This window comes from Berghia stephanieae, chromosome 3 (assembly GCF_034508935.2).
Source record: "Berghia stephanieae isolate SIO BIC M18660-M18661 chromosome 3, UCSD_Bste_1.3, whole genome shotgun sequence".
In the NCBI taxonomy this organism is placed as follows: domain Eukaryota; kingdom Metazoa; phylum Mollusca; class Gastropoda; order Nudibranchia; family Aeolidiidae; genus Berghia; species Berghia stephanieae.
The window spans coordinates 14617846-14631380 of NC_088362.1; the positions used below are offsets into that span (position 1 = coordinate 14617846).

The 13535-nt window shown below is 34.5% G+C and overlaps 1 protein-coding gene across 2 annotated transcripts in view; it reads right to left on the bottom strand.

Moving 5' to 3' along the window:
- Window positions 1-13316, bottom strand: part of LOC144967182 (bifunctional 3'-5' exonuclease/ATP-dependent helicase WRN-like) — a 32843-nt gene extending 19527 nt beyond the window's left edge. Inside the window, exons 1-11 of one of the 2 annotated variants that reach the window (XM_078904113.1) lie at window positions 12757-13316; window positions 12327-12416; window positions 11148-11199; window positions 10317-10389; window positions 9132-9199; window positions 8397-8505; window positions 7307-7464; window positions 6522-6628; window positions 5273-5379; window positions 4433-4593; window positions 1973-2064 (exon numbers count right to left, since the gene is read on the bottom strand). In XM_078904113.1, coding sequence (XP_078760239.1) covers window positions 1973-2064; window positions 4433-4593; window positions 5273-5379; window positions 6522-6628; window positions 7307-7464; window positions 8397-8505; window positions 9132-9199; window positions 10317-10389; window positions 11148-11199; window positions 12327-12416; window positions 12757-13272 — 1533 coding nt within the window. In that variant the 5' untranslated portion in view covers window positions 13273-13316. The remainder of the gene's footprint in view (window positions 1-1972; window positions 2065-4432; window positions 4594-5272; window positions 5380-6521; window positions 6629-7306; window positions 7465-8396; window positions 8506-9131; window positions 9200-10316; window positions 10390-11147; window positions 11200-12326; window positions 12417-12756) is intronic. The other variant, XM_078904114.1, reaches the window with a different exon arrangement.
- Between the last annotated feature and the right edge of the window lie 219 nt (window positions 13317-13535).

Consider the following 13535-nt stretch of genomic DNA (forward strand, 5'->3'; position numbering starts at 1 on the left):
CTCAGTGGTACAGTCTTTGCTTCTTTACCGAAAGTTAACGAGTTCGAATACCCGCTGCGATGTGTGGCCTTAAGCATGTCACCCCAACCTCACTCAGTTTGCAGAACTGCACTGCAGCTGATGCCTGGATTATTCCAGTCTTCCCTTGGAATAGATCCTGAAGGCAAATTTTCCCAATGGAATGAATAAAGAAAATTGATTTATTTTTCAATTTATAAGATGTATCCATTTAAGAGCATCAAAGAAGTTTTTGATAAAGAAGGGGGAAAAAATCTACCAAAGAAGACCTTTGTAGCACAACAGTGGATGACAAGGAAAAATAAAATAGAAGATAGATAAAGAGCAAAGCAGCAGTATAGACTGATATCTGAACAGTACAAAGCTGCTCAGACAAAACATCATATCAGAAAGAACAAGACAGATTTCCTTGAGAAAAACTTAACAGCCATTGAAAAGGAAAATAGTTCCAAAAACCATTATCAGATTTACAACAAATAAACTTTTTGAACAAGAAATTCAGCTCGCATCTCAAGGCAACATAAAAACAAAGATGAGATGAAGTAACACTTGCTGTTGAGAAAGAAATAGAAGATAGATGGGCAGAATCCTGCAGAGAGATGTACCAAAGCGATGGTGTGGAAATTATCCCAATGCAGACACATGGCTGTGACCTTGAACCACTCAGAAAGGAACCTGGGATATTGGCGATATCCCTAGAGGAAAAGCTCCAAATGATGAATGGATCAATGGAGAAGAGAGTACAAATGCGAGAAAATATGGAGAACAGAAAAATAGCATGAGGAATGGACAACAGTAGTCTTCATCTCCATTCCTAGGAAAAGGGATCTTCAAGTGAGCTCCAACTTTAGGACACTCGATCTAATCAGCCATGCCTGCAAATGCCCCCTAAAGATTATCTTAAAAAGGCTTGAGAGAAAGTTAGATTAAGAGGTAAGCCAAACACAAGCCGATTTCAGACCAAACTGAAGGACCCGAAATCAAATTATATTCTTTCAAAGAATGCTGACACAAAAATACAGAGCACTACTCAAAACTTTTGACAATGTTATTTACCACAAGATGACATACACAAAAAAATCTGAACTGTCGTTTTAAAATTGTCAAGCTTTTTAAAGTACATGGCCTATACACCCTCTGAAAACTTGTGTATGAAGCAGTACCAGACAAAGCAAGAAGAAAAAATACAAGAATAAAAAACCTTGAGGAAGACTGATTTTTTTCTTGTATTTTTCTTTCTCGCATTGTCTGGTACTGTTTCATACACAATTTTTTAGATCTTTATCTTATCCCAGTGCCTGCCCCCAATGTATCACTATCCACCCTCACTTCCTCTCTTTGACTTGTATGTTTACGAGATGTTGGCTGGCAGCTTCCCAATGATCTTCAATCCTGTTTTTTTTTTCTGTCCATTTGTTACCCAAAATCCTCCTTACATATTCATTTATGTGGGTCTGTAAATTGTTAATTATGCTTTTCGTTGCCTTTAAGTGTCTGACCAATGAACTAGACAATGGTATTGAAAATTCTCAATTTTGTTTATTTATTTTTGACAGTTCCTTTCATAAGAAAATGAAACAAATCCATATGAGTCAAAAATAAAAAAAGGAACAAAAATTGCTTTCAAAAGATATTTACCATTCTGAACAAAAGCTTTGATCTTTTCAAATGAAACAAAATAGATGCAAGTTTGCAGTTGATATCAAGCTAGAAAGGTGTCATAAATAAAAATACTACTAAAAATCATGCCAAAAAAATCAGATGCCTCAACTGGAGATCAAACCTCAGACCTTCTGATTACAATTAAGACACACTGCCATTATGACTACTTAACGGTTGGGCTTATTTAATGCTAATATACACCTTTTCAGATTTTTATCTTACACTGGCAACTCCGTCTGGCTAAATCCCAACTGTAGATTAGTTGAGGATGCACAGAGCATCCACCACCCACCTGTATCTTGTCTGTAAGGAAATCCTTGTGGCATTCTTGTCTGTCACTCAGGGAAAGCTTGGCATGATACATGCTGGATGGCACTTTCATGTCTGAATGGGTATGTAGAATATCATTTTTATTTTTAAATATCACATTTAATTTTTATTTTGATTTTTTTTAAAAAAGTTCTTCAGAGCCATTAGGCCCATTGAGCCGAGTTTATCCTGTTTTCTATAGCGTGAAACGGACAATAGCAATTGCTTTCTAACTTTGTATAGAATGCTAGTCTACTGCAAAGTACTTTTCACCAGACCTAACAGGTACAGCTACCGCTACCCAATCACTGCTAGGTGAACAGGAGGGGGGAGGGTCCGAAAAAATCTCAACTTCATCCAGAATCGATCAATGTCCCTTTATGTGTGAGTTGAGTGCTCTACCAACTGAGCTTTTGGGTCCCCTTTGATTTGTATTACTTAGTATCAAATGGTCATTTATTGATAATGATCATTCATGTGTATATCATATTAAAGCACTTGGAGCAAAGGATAACTATTGTGAAAATGTGACCCACTACAAAAATCTGGTGTTATGTCAGAAATAATTAAATGAATAAAATAAAGTTTAAAGTCAAATTGATCAGAACAAGGAAATTTAAGCACTTTGAAATTTCACAAATAAAACTCATTCTCCTAAACAGGGATATTTATTTCAACTTAAATGTTATAAGTTAAGCTCAAAATCAATTTTAGGCATGAGGGTCATTCTGATGTAATACCGTATTGAGAGGAAAGGTCAAAAGAAAGCACAGTTAATCTGTATACATAATACCTAAAGCGATAGAGATACAGTAGACAATTAATGAAAACAAAAATGTCCCATTCCAGTAGGCACACCAGTTAGTCAAAGTAACAAGCCCTCATTTTATAAATATATATATATATATAAAGTATAGTTTTTAAAAACTAAATTTCCCTTCATTCATCCCGATGTGAAATTTGTCTTTCAGGTATACTTCAAAGGAGGTCTGAAATATCCGAAACGTCAACCTCAATACAGTGAGCTAAGGCAAGGTAACTTGCTCAAGGCCACACAGTGCAGAGAAAACCCAGTACCTCTAAGGGTATGAAGTAGTAGTAGTAGTAGTAGTAGTAGCGTATGGCTACATCTCACGCTGGAAGTCTCCAGCCAGTCTTTAAATTCATCACCTCAGTTGAGGACAGCCCTGTAACCTCCTGTCAATCTCGTCACAGGGCAGTGTAGGATTATGTGGTCGGCTGACTCCCTCAGTCCCCATCGGTGCATGTTTGCAGCAGTCCTGCCGTGGCCTATCAGTAGTCGGTTTGAGGCGACCCACTGTTTTCGATTGCCATTCCTGAAGCCTGGCATAAGTACTGTTGGGTCTTTGATTACCCTCTTGCAGAGGATCGTCACATTTACGCCGTGCAGGAGCTTGAGTATCTTAATGATCCTGAAGGATATGCCATCCCAGATACAATCATGTTGGAACAGCTGATGGTGAAATGTCAGACCTTAACTCGCTCAACCCTAACACCGACTATATCCGAAGTTTACCCGGGTTACTTTTACCCCATGCCTATTTATTACATTTTTCTGAGACAAATTATAGGCGTACTACTATCAAAGCTACTGTTTTTAGATTTCACATGTTAATGGTAGTTGAATAAAACTATGTAATAAAACTATTCTATATGCTCATTTTTAATACAATTTTTTTCCAATTTTGAAAAGTAGCAAAAGTCTCTAGGATTGAGTGAGTTAAGACAGATCCAACCCAGCATCTAGACAAGCTCTACACCTCCTGGACCCACAACTCCACAATGAAGGGTATGAAGTAAAGACAACTCCAATGTACATGTTGCCCCCTGTAACTTTTTGCAACTTTTATCTCTCTAAACCCAAGATAAAAACCATAGATTTGAAAGCTCATTCCTTAACTCTCTTCCCTTTACAGTGACAATACGGCTGTGCTCGTGCACTCTCTTCACAAGCAAAGACACTGGTATTAATCCAATGTGAAGTTGAGGGTTTTTTTTCTGACCCCTCTGTCAACCCAGTCGAGATTGGGTAGCTCAGTGTGTTAGATATGATGGAAAGTACTTTGCATCAGGCATGCATCATATCCAAAAGGAGCAATCAATATTAACTATCTATTTAATGCAATATGACCAAGGATAAACCCTGGTTCCTAATGGCTCTTAACACTGAAGACTATTTCTTTATATGTTTATCTCATAGTCTTGAATTATAATTCAGGACAGTTTGAGCTAAGCTAATGGCCTCTTTTCCTTTATATTTTTTTTTTCAAAATCAGAATGCTCAATTTTTATTCTTTTTTATTTTTTAAAATTTAAAGTTTTGATTTCCCAAAGCTGTTTTATCACTCTTTTATTACCACGAATCATTTTTTTTTTTTTAAGTTTCCAAAAGCTAAAAATTATGAAAGCCCTTCTTATTTACCATCAAGAACATTTTTCAATGCTTCTGTGGATTTTATGGTAGGGCAATAGATGATAGTAGGTCCTTCAAACTCATATCGGAGGCCTTTCTGTTTCATCAATTTCTTTAAGTCATCAATTGGATTGCTTGACTTCTTGTTGACACACAAAAATAAGTTTGGTCTGAAGAGATAAAAGCAAAAGTGAATAATTATACATTATCAATATATTGAGAGGTTCACTCGTGTTGAACAAGTCCCTATTTCATGGACCACTGTAGCTTCTATTATGTTCACATAATGGGCCTTAGTCACCCAAGTTAATGGTATTTTTAAATGACTGGCCTTAGTCACCCAAGTTAATGGCATTTTTAAATGACTGTCCTTAGTCACCCAAGTTAATGGTATTTTTAAATGACTGGCCTTAGTCACCCAAGTTAATGGCATTTTTAAATGACTGGCCTTAGTCACCCAAGTTAATGGCATTTTTAAATGACTGGCCTTAGTCACCCAAGTTAATGGTATTTTTAAATGACTGGCCTTAGTCACCCAAGTTAATGGTATTTTTAAATGACTGGCCTTAGTCACCCAAGTTAATGGTATTTTTAAATGACTGGCCTTAGTCATCCAGGTTAATAGTATTTTCAAACGACTAGCCTTACTCACCCATATAAATGGTATTCTCAGATAACTGTCCTTAGTCATCCAGGTTAATAGTATTTTTAAATGACTGTCCTTAGACACTTAGGTTTCCGTTTTTAAGTTTATCCTTGACATATTTATTGGGAATATAATGTTGTTAACATGTTGAATCAATTTCTTAGATAAATAAAAATGTTTGAAAAAGATGTAATAATAAATACCTATCAAAACTTGTGCGGGTAATATTGGGATTATGCAGCTTCAAATTATGGATGATATCCACCTGTACTTTCTTCGTGGCAGTTGCTGTTACAGCAATTATTGGAACCTAAAGAAGAAAAAAAAACAAAAAACAAACAAACAAAATTGTGGTAATACTGAATATCTTTTCAGAGAATGTAAAAACATTTCAAAGATTCAATCTAATGTTATAGCTGCTTATATCAATAAAAATGTTTTAGCATCAAGCAAATTTCTTACAAAGTTTTGTACGTTTTATGTTTATGTTTTGTTTCTTTTTTTTTGTTGGGGGGGGGGGGGGGGGGGGGGGGGGGGGGGGCAGAGGTGTTGCTTTTGTTTGGTTATACTTTTGTTTTGCTGATTTTTTTTGTTCGTTTTTAAATTTTTTAATTAAAGCCGAATGTAAATTGATCGTGTTATCTGGCCTGTGATTTATGCTGCAGTTAATATGTTGCTTGTGGAATAATATAACCTATCTATCTTGAATTTTGAGCCAAAGTTGTCTTCTTTAATAAACAAAAAAAAAACTTTATCTCCGAATGCACAAACATTTTTGAGCCTTGACCCTTTAGCCAACGAAGTGAAAAATACAGAGAGTAGTGAAAAAGAGCTGGTTCTCATTACCAATACATGCCAAACAGTAGCAGATACAGAGACAGCACGTTCAATCCAAGACTTTAATGCATAAAAGTGAGTAGATGTCATTAAGACATTAAGAATGAGCAGATATCACAATTTTTTCCTTACTTGCAATCTAGATAATGATAAATCTTTAATGTCCACAATATGGAAATTCCAATGTTTACATTGCTCAAACAAATATCATAAGAATCTAAATGTTTAAGAATTATAAAAATCATCACAACAGAAGTTACTCAATCGCAATACACATACATCCTTTACTTATTAATGTAACAGTGAACTTAATGTTTTTAATGAGTTGAAATTAACACTGATTACAAATTCATATATACAGATACAAGAACTATCCATCTGACATTAAGAAAATAGCCATCTGTCAATGAATTCACAGATGCTGTCTGTTTGTAAAGACCTTTATCTAATTATCCTTTATATAATATATCAACCAACTGCCCATCCTCTTGCTTAAATTTAAACTTTCGTATGACACTGGTATCAACTATGTCTTCAGAGAGAATAGAGGTAAGCATGAGAAATAGCTAAAATTGTATTTGATTAGTGATCAAGTAAGAAAAGACACATCCTTACCTTAGGAAAGTTCTTTTTGAGTACATCAAGTTTTCGATAGGATGGTCTGAAGTCATTTCCCCACTGGGATACACAATGTGCCTCATCAATAGCGAATAAATCGATGCCTTAAAGAATATAAAAATGACAAATAACAATGGAAGTTCCAGCCACATTATTGTCAGAGCACTGCAAAACTAAAGTTTGCATATTAGAAACTAACAAACGTTCCCCTCTTCAGTATCTGAGATTGAAAATCATACCATGTCTTTTCAATTAATCTATTGTTGTCAGTACATCCTTGAGATAGTATATAGGTTTTCTTGAGACAGACCAAATAGGTACTAGGAATGTAAATTAATAGAAATGGAAGACTTAACACTTCATAGAGAGAGAGAGAGAGAGAGAGAGAGAGAGAGAGGGGGGGGGGGGGGGGGGGGGAGGGAGAGAGAGAGAGAGAGAGAGAGAGGGAGAGAGTGACAGAAAACTAAATAAAGAGAGAGTGAGAGAGAGCAAGAGAGAAAGAGAGAGAGAGAGAGAGAGAGAGAGAGAGAGAGAGAGAGAGAGAGAGAGAGAGAGAGAGAGAGAGAGAAACTGAAATCATCAGGGGCTGGGGGGTTTTTTTTAGGGAGGGGAGGGGGGGGGGGGGGTTTGTTTTGTTATTTTGTTGTTTATTTTTTTCTTCCAAGACAAACTACAGTAGTGAGAGACCATAAAAAAAAAATTTTTTTAATGTTAAAATACCATATAATTTATCTACATCACGAACGACTGAGTGGACAGTAATCTTTTAACATAACACTTGCCAACATCTTTGTTCAGACGCATGAAATAATCAATGTAATGGACAGCAGATTCCGGAGTGATGTATATGAGTCGGTATTTGCCGTCAAAGATTTCGTCTCTGGTTCTGGCTGCATTCTTTTGTGAAGATCCCAATACACAAGCCTCTATACTCGACGCTCTAAAAAAAATAAAAGATGAAATTTGGCTAAAATAATTTATTGTTTTCTTCTTTTTGTGAAATTTATTATGAGAGAGAGAGAGTGAGAGAGAGAGAGAGAGAGAGAGAGAGAGAGAGAGAGAGAGAGAGAGAGAGACAGAGGGAGAGATCAATAAAGGGAACTAAATTAGGGATTCCAAATGGTTTTAGAAAAAACCTGAAAACGAGCGGAAGCATCACATCTTCCCTAAAATAAACCTGTAAATGAACAAACAGAAAATCTCTCTTACTCTCCCCTTTGCTTTATATAAGTGTCTTGGACCTTTGTTGCATCAATTCAAATAATATCATTTCTGTCTTAACCCTCTCCTTACCAACTATAGGAAAATCGTAACATTCCTTGCGATACAACCAACAATTTTCTTATTCATATTTTATTTCTCTTGTACATCATAAAAGTTAAAGAAAATGAACAGTGTGTTGTAGAGCATGTTTTGCTAAAGAAATTTATCGCAAGAACTTATTGCTATTGTGTTTGAGTGATAAAAAAATTATTTTTGTGTTAGTTGGATGTGAAGTTTTGGGGAAAATCCAGAAAATGGCTGGTTGCAATATTATTTTCATATTTTGTTGTTGTTAAATTGAATTCGTATCACGTTTCCTTCACACTTGTCTCACTGTAATATGTTTTGTTTTATATCACTGTAAAGCGCTTAGAGCCTGTGACAACGGGGTAAAGCGCTATATAAATGCCATTTATTATTATTATTATTATTATTATTATTATTATTATTATTATTAAGGAGAGAGTTAAGAAGAAGAACCTTTAGCGGCCATCTATTTTAGAGACAGGAACAGCTGTTAAGGTGTGAAAAAAAGCGGAAAAGGCGAGGAAAACCAGATATTTGGCATCCCCACTGAATCAATTTATCAATGTTTTGATCAAGCCTTACTTCAATGCTAATACTTGATCCTCCATGAGAGAGATCAAAGGACTTATAATGACTGAGCATCTTTTGGTGAACACTGATGGGAACTGGAAGGTCAAGCTTTTTCCATAACCTGAAACGTGAGAGAAGTTTAAAATGGAATGATACCAATTATACAACTTTGGAACCTTATAATACGAGGGCAAAACAGTGGATGGATCTGTGATCAATCCCTGTTAAATTTCATGATAAATCAGTTAATTTTTTGTCTATTCATCTAAAGGAAAGTATAATCATGTTATAGACTATACCCTACCTCAAAGTTAGTAAATTATTGTTTTTCTTTGTTTTACACTTACACGATACAGATAAACCATGGCTCCATAAACTCCTACATATCACACCAATTCGGCTGGTGGATGTTATGAGTATTTAAGCTTTATCTCTAAACGCATGGCATTCTGTGTCGCGAGATTGTCGCACAGTATCTGTAATTGTATACCCTTTGCTGTTTAAGTCATCTGTGTCAGAATAATATAATGTGACCTATAGGTAGAACGAACTTGACATATTTAGTTTCATACTATAGCTTTGTTTCCTGCCCAGTGAATGTTTTGAATAAGGGGCTCCATATACAGCATATACACACATATTAGAAACAGCTTATTGTATACAATGAGAACTAGAATACAAAAGGAGCTAACCACTCATGATCTACTTTATATCTCATCTATGTATTGTTGTACGAAAATCACTCACCAGTAGACATGATAACAAAGTTGTCTCTTTTATCTTCCAGTACAGACTTGATAATATTCCACTGCAATCTATCAATGAAACAAATGCTTAATATATTGAAGATCTAAAAAGTAAGTGGGTTGGTTTTAATATTCATCAAATAAATACACCATTGAATTCAACAATTAATGGGTGGTGTTAAATGTTCAAAAGGGATTGTGTTTAATAATGCATAATAATAATAAACTTCATGTAACTTAAATTAACAGAAGAATGAGCTAAACACTACAACAATAAGGTTTAAGGTTACGATAAACATAGCTAAGAAGCTAACTTCTTTTCACAATTAAAAATATTGAATTGAAATAGAGCCAATACATAGAATTTGTTCCAATTAAATGGTAGTCCAATTAACTGATTCCTTCAGATGGCCTTCATAACTGGAATAATCCATCAAGGCTGCACATATGTAATAAGTGTAATAATGTTTGTAGTAATTGTAATAAGCATAGCAAAAATGAAAACAAATCATCCCCGCTGTTACTTGCCTATAATTTTGCCTTCTGTTCTTTATGATATTCAATGTTACATGAGTGTGCCACCATGATGGTAGGTATCAAGATAATGAGTGATCATCTAATGACTAAACATAAATGAAGAACTGTCAAACTCCTTAGGCATCCAATACAAATCAGAGATGCAAGAAAGTAGTCCCACTATAATTTAAAACAAATTGCATTATTCTATCTACTGTGTCATGCTCATCTGTTTTTGCAAGCAATCGTTTGTGTAATAACCTGTGCTCTTAGTTATTATACATTGCTTGACATGATGTTCAATTTGTAAAAGCTAGTAAATAAATAAAAGGGAACTGATTGTGACTCGTTCACTGTTGATTGTAAACCTTCAACAATACCATTATTGTTGCTTTTAAAAAAGACATTTTGTATAATGTAATTTTGAAAAAAAAAAGATTGATAGAGCTCTGAAATCGTTCCAATTCACCAGTGAGTTTTCTGATTAACCTGTTGAAATCATATAGAAAAAACGGTCTCCTACAGACTGCTTCAATTAAGCGGTTGTTCTGAGCAAGAAGTGTTCCGATTACTAGTTTCAACTATTAAAATTTTCTTATAGGTCCTTAATTTTGACATTGTCATTAACAAAAGGCAATGTAGATTTAATAAATACATTCAAAACACTTACGGGCGAAATTTAGCATAACCAAAGTTTCTTTTCAAAACATTTGTGTACTTGGGATCTTGAGGCTGGCTGGATTCTGTGAATTATCAATATGAATTCAAGTAACAAAACAACACCTTTGTAACATTTATGATTATAGCAAAAGGTTTCTCCTTCAATTTTTCAAAGGCCTTTCATTTAAAATAACAGCAAGTATAACTGGATAAATTTTTCTTACTTTTTTTCCCCCCTTTTCTTATAAACACACTCAGCCAATATTGATTATTAGTTTTAGTGTCAATTTAAAAAGAATAAATTAGAACCGGAGCATGCGTCTAACAAGTGAAGGAATTGGTATCTGTGCAGGGTTCAGTTGAGGTTCTCTCTGACCTTTGTACTGCCCAACAATGATTAGGGAACTGGGTCTTTTAGAACAAGTGGAAAGTATTTGGTGATAGACAAGTGAGTATTCCATCTGAGGGTAACAAGTAAGTTTTACTATCTGTTTAATGCCACAGAAATTGGGGAAAACTCAAGCCCCATGGTCCTCATGGCTCTGAAGGACTACAATTTTAATATTTGAAAGAAAAGCATAACATCTCGACTATCACAGTGTTTAATTTCATACATTGAAGCACAATAATTCCAATATCTCCACTAATTAATGAAGTATTTATATTTCTGATTTGAAGTCATTCATTCCATGGTAGCTGACTGCAAGGCTTAATATGTTGAAAACTATGAATAATGCACAACTACAATTCATTGAGTTAAAAAAAAAAAATTGCCCCAACAAACCATAGTTTTCGAAAACTACACTCTATACAATTTATACTTGCAATAATCAATACCGACCTGTATCATCTTTTTCTTGTTGAAGGAATTTTTGCTCAGCAATGGTAATCTCCTGAAAAGAAATAGAGAAAATATGGGAATCAAAAACAAACTATGAATGTCTGTGAGGAAGGATTTAATCGTAAACTCTATGTAATGTATATCGAGCTATATTATTGTAATAGAACTTTTGAATCAGGATTATTGCTTTCCATCATTTCCATCTCTCCTCATGAAGAATAGGGTCGTGTACACAACACCAGACTGCCCTGTCAGCTGCAGTAGTACAGACCTCCCTCTACGATGCAAATGCCATGTTGTTTCTTTCCTCTTCAACTGTCCTCCTCCATGTTTCTCTTGGTCTTCCTCTCTTCCTCTTACTGTCAGAAGTCCATATCAGAGCCACATATTTGTTTACCCTTAAATAATTCAAAAGCTTAGTTTAGACAGCTTCCCAAACAAACTGGAGCAACTGAATATCTATAAGAAGTACAATTCAAGTTCTTCCTCATCTGCCTTGTTCACCTTACGAAAAGTGAATAGTAAGCTGGCTACAAACTGTGAACTATGAAAGTAATTCACAAAAATGAATTTAACACCTTTAAAAAAGAAAGAGTACTTAGCATTTCATTCTTCTTTTATCTGTCACATTCATTTCATACAAAACTCACCCTATTTCCATTATTTCAGGACTGATAATCGACATGATGTTTTTTTATCAATATCTTACCACAGTCCTGACAATATTGATATATTATCCGTCCTCAACTGTATTCAGTGTACAGCTTTTGTAAGACTGAGCCAATCAATGGTTTTATAACAATAATTGACCTACTGCCTCAAAACTGTAATGGGATGATGTTGACACTGAAAGGTTAATTTGTAGTCAAAATATATAAGACGAGTTAAATTTTTATGTTTTGTTTTAAAAGGAAAATTAATGTAATTTCTCAGGGACAAAGTCTAACATTTCACATTACTGGTCATTTTAACTTTAAAATAGCTTTTTGGCATCTTGCCGTTTTGAAAAGACGGGTCACGTGTATAGGAAAGCAAACCTTGTGATGTATGTAGTGTTTTTTTTTTTGGCTGATTTTTCTCCTCAATCATTATTCTATATATTCCTGTCCATCTTTTCCTGATTATAATGCTACACAATTTCAGTATCTAGTGGTTTGCAATATAATATAAAAACATTACCTGCAAAGTTGTTTCGCTGTTCATTTCTGGATCTTCTATTTCATTAAGATCATAATCATCAATTCCCAAAAGAATTTGATTCTCTTCCTCCTGAAAGAAATAAAGGCAATTGTAGAAACTTTAATAATTTCATGTCTGTATTATATTATTATAGGATCACCACAAAATTTCGCCTGCAGACTGATTTCACTAATACCATGACATCACAGTCAAGGGGCCTAACAACATGAGATGACAAAAAAATGTTAAACAGCAGAAAATCATCTATCCAAACAATGATGACATAAAAGGAAAACTTCCTATGACACAGTGCAAAGTTGGGATTTTTTGTGAGATAAAATAAAAATATGAGTCCATAGTAAAAACAAAAGAAAAAGAGGACGATGTTAACTTTTGAACTACACTCCTTTAAATTAATAAATTCGCTTACATCACTTAGCCCATCAAATTCTGTTGCAGAATTATCTTTGTGTGAATTGGAGGATGTGGAGCAATGCGACGAGTTAAATACATTTTCCAATTCTGTCCTTTTTGTCTCAGTTTTGTCTGTAGGCTCAGGCTCAGGAGCATTATCATTATCACCACTATCCATAAAATCATCAAAATCAAAGTTACTGAAGTCATCTTCGTCTTCTTCTACTACTAAACATTTGACAACAGGATTTTGTTCACTTTTGTTTGGCTCCTGATCTTCGGAAGAAAGATCAATAAACATACTTTTTGGGTCGGGGTGATTTTCATTTTTATTCTTTTCGCGAACTTTTGTTGTAGAAACTCCATCGCACACTAAATCATCTACTCGCGTTAAAATTAATTTACACTCATCTACAAGAGCATTTGCTTCCTCTTCTACTTCAGATTTTGAGGAACATTGCACTTTTTTTATTACGCTGCAAACTTGTTCCTTAACTTCATTTAGAGAATGAAGTAAGTCATTTATTTCCATTTTCCCAGAATTTTTTTCGTAGTCTGCAGTCTGCAAACTGCAATGAAAACAATCATATAAATGGAACTTCTCGCGCTGAAGATTTATTCATGAAAATGTTATTTCGTTCTTTTTCTATTATATGATACAATATTTTCCAAATAAAATTGGCATTAAGCTTCAGTTGTATTTATAGTAACCAGGAATTTACCTATGATAGTAACATAGTATCTCGCCAATGAATGTGTAGATATCGTTATGCTTATTTTCTTTAATCAAACAAA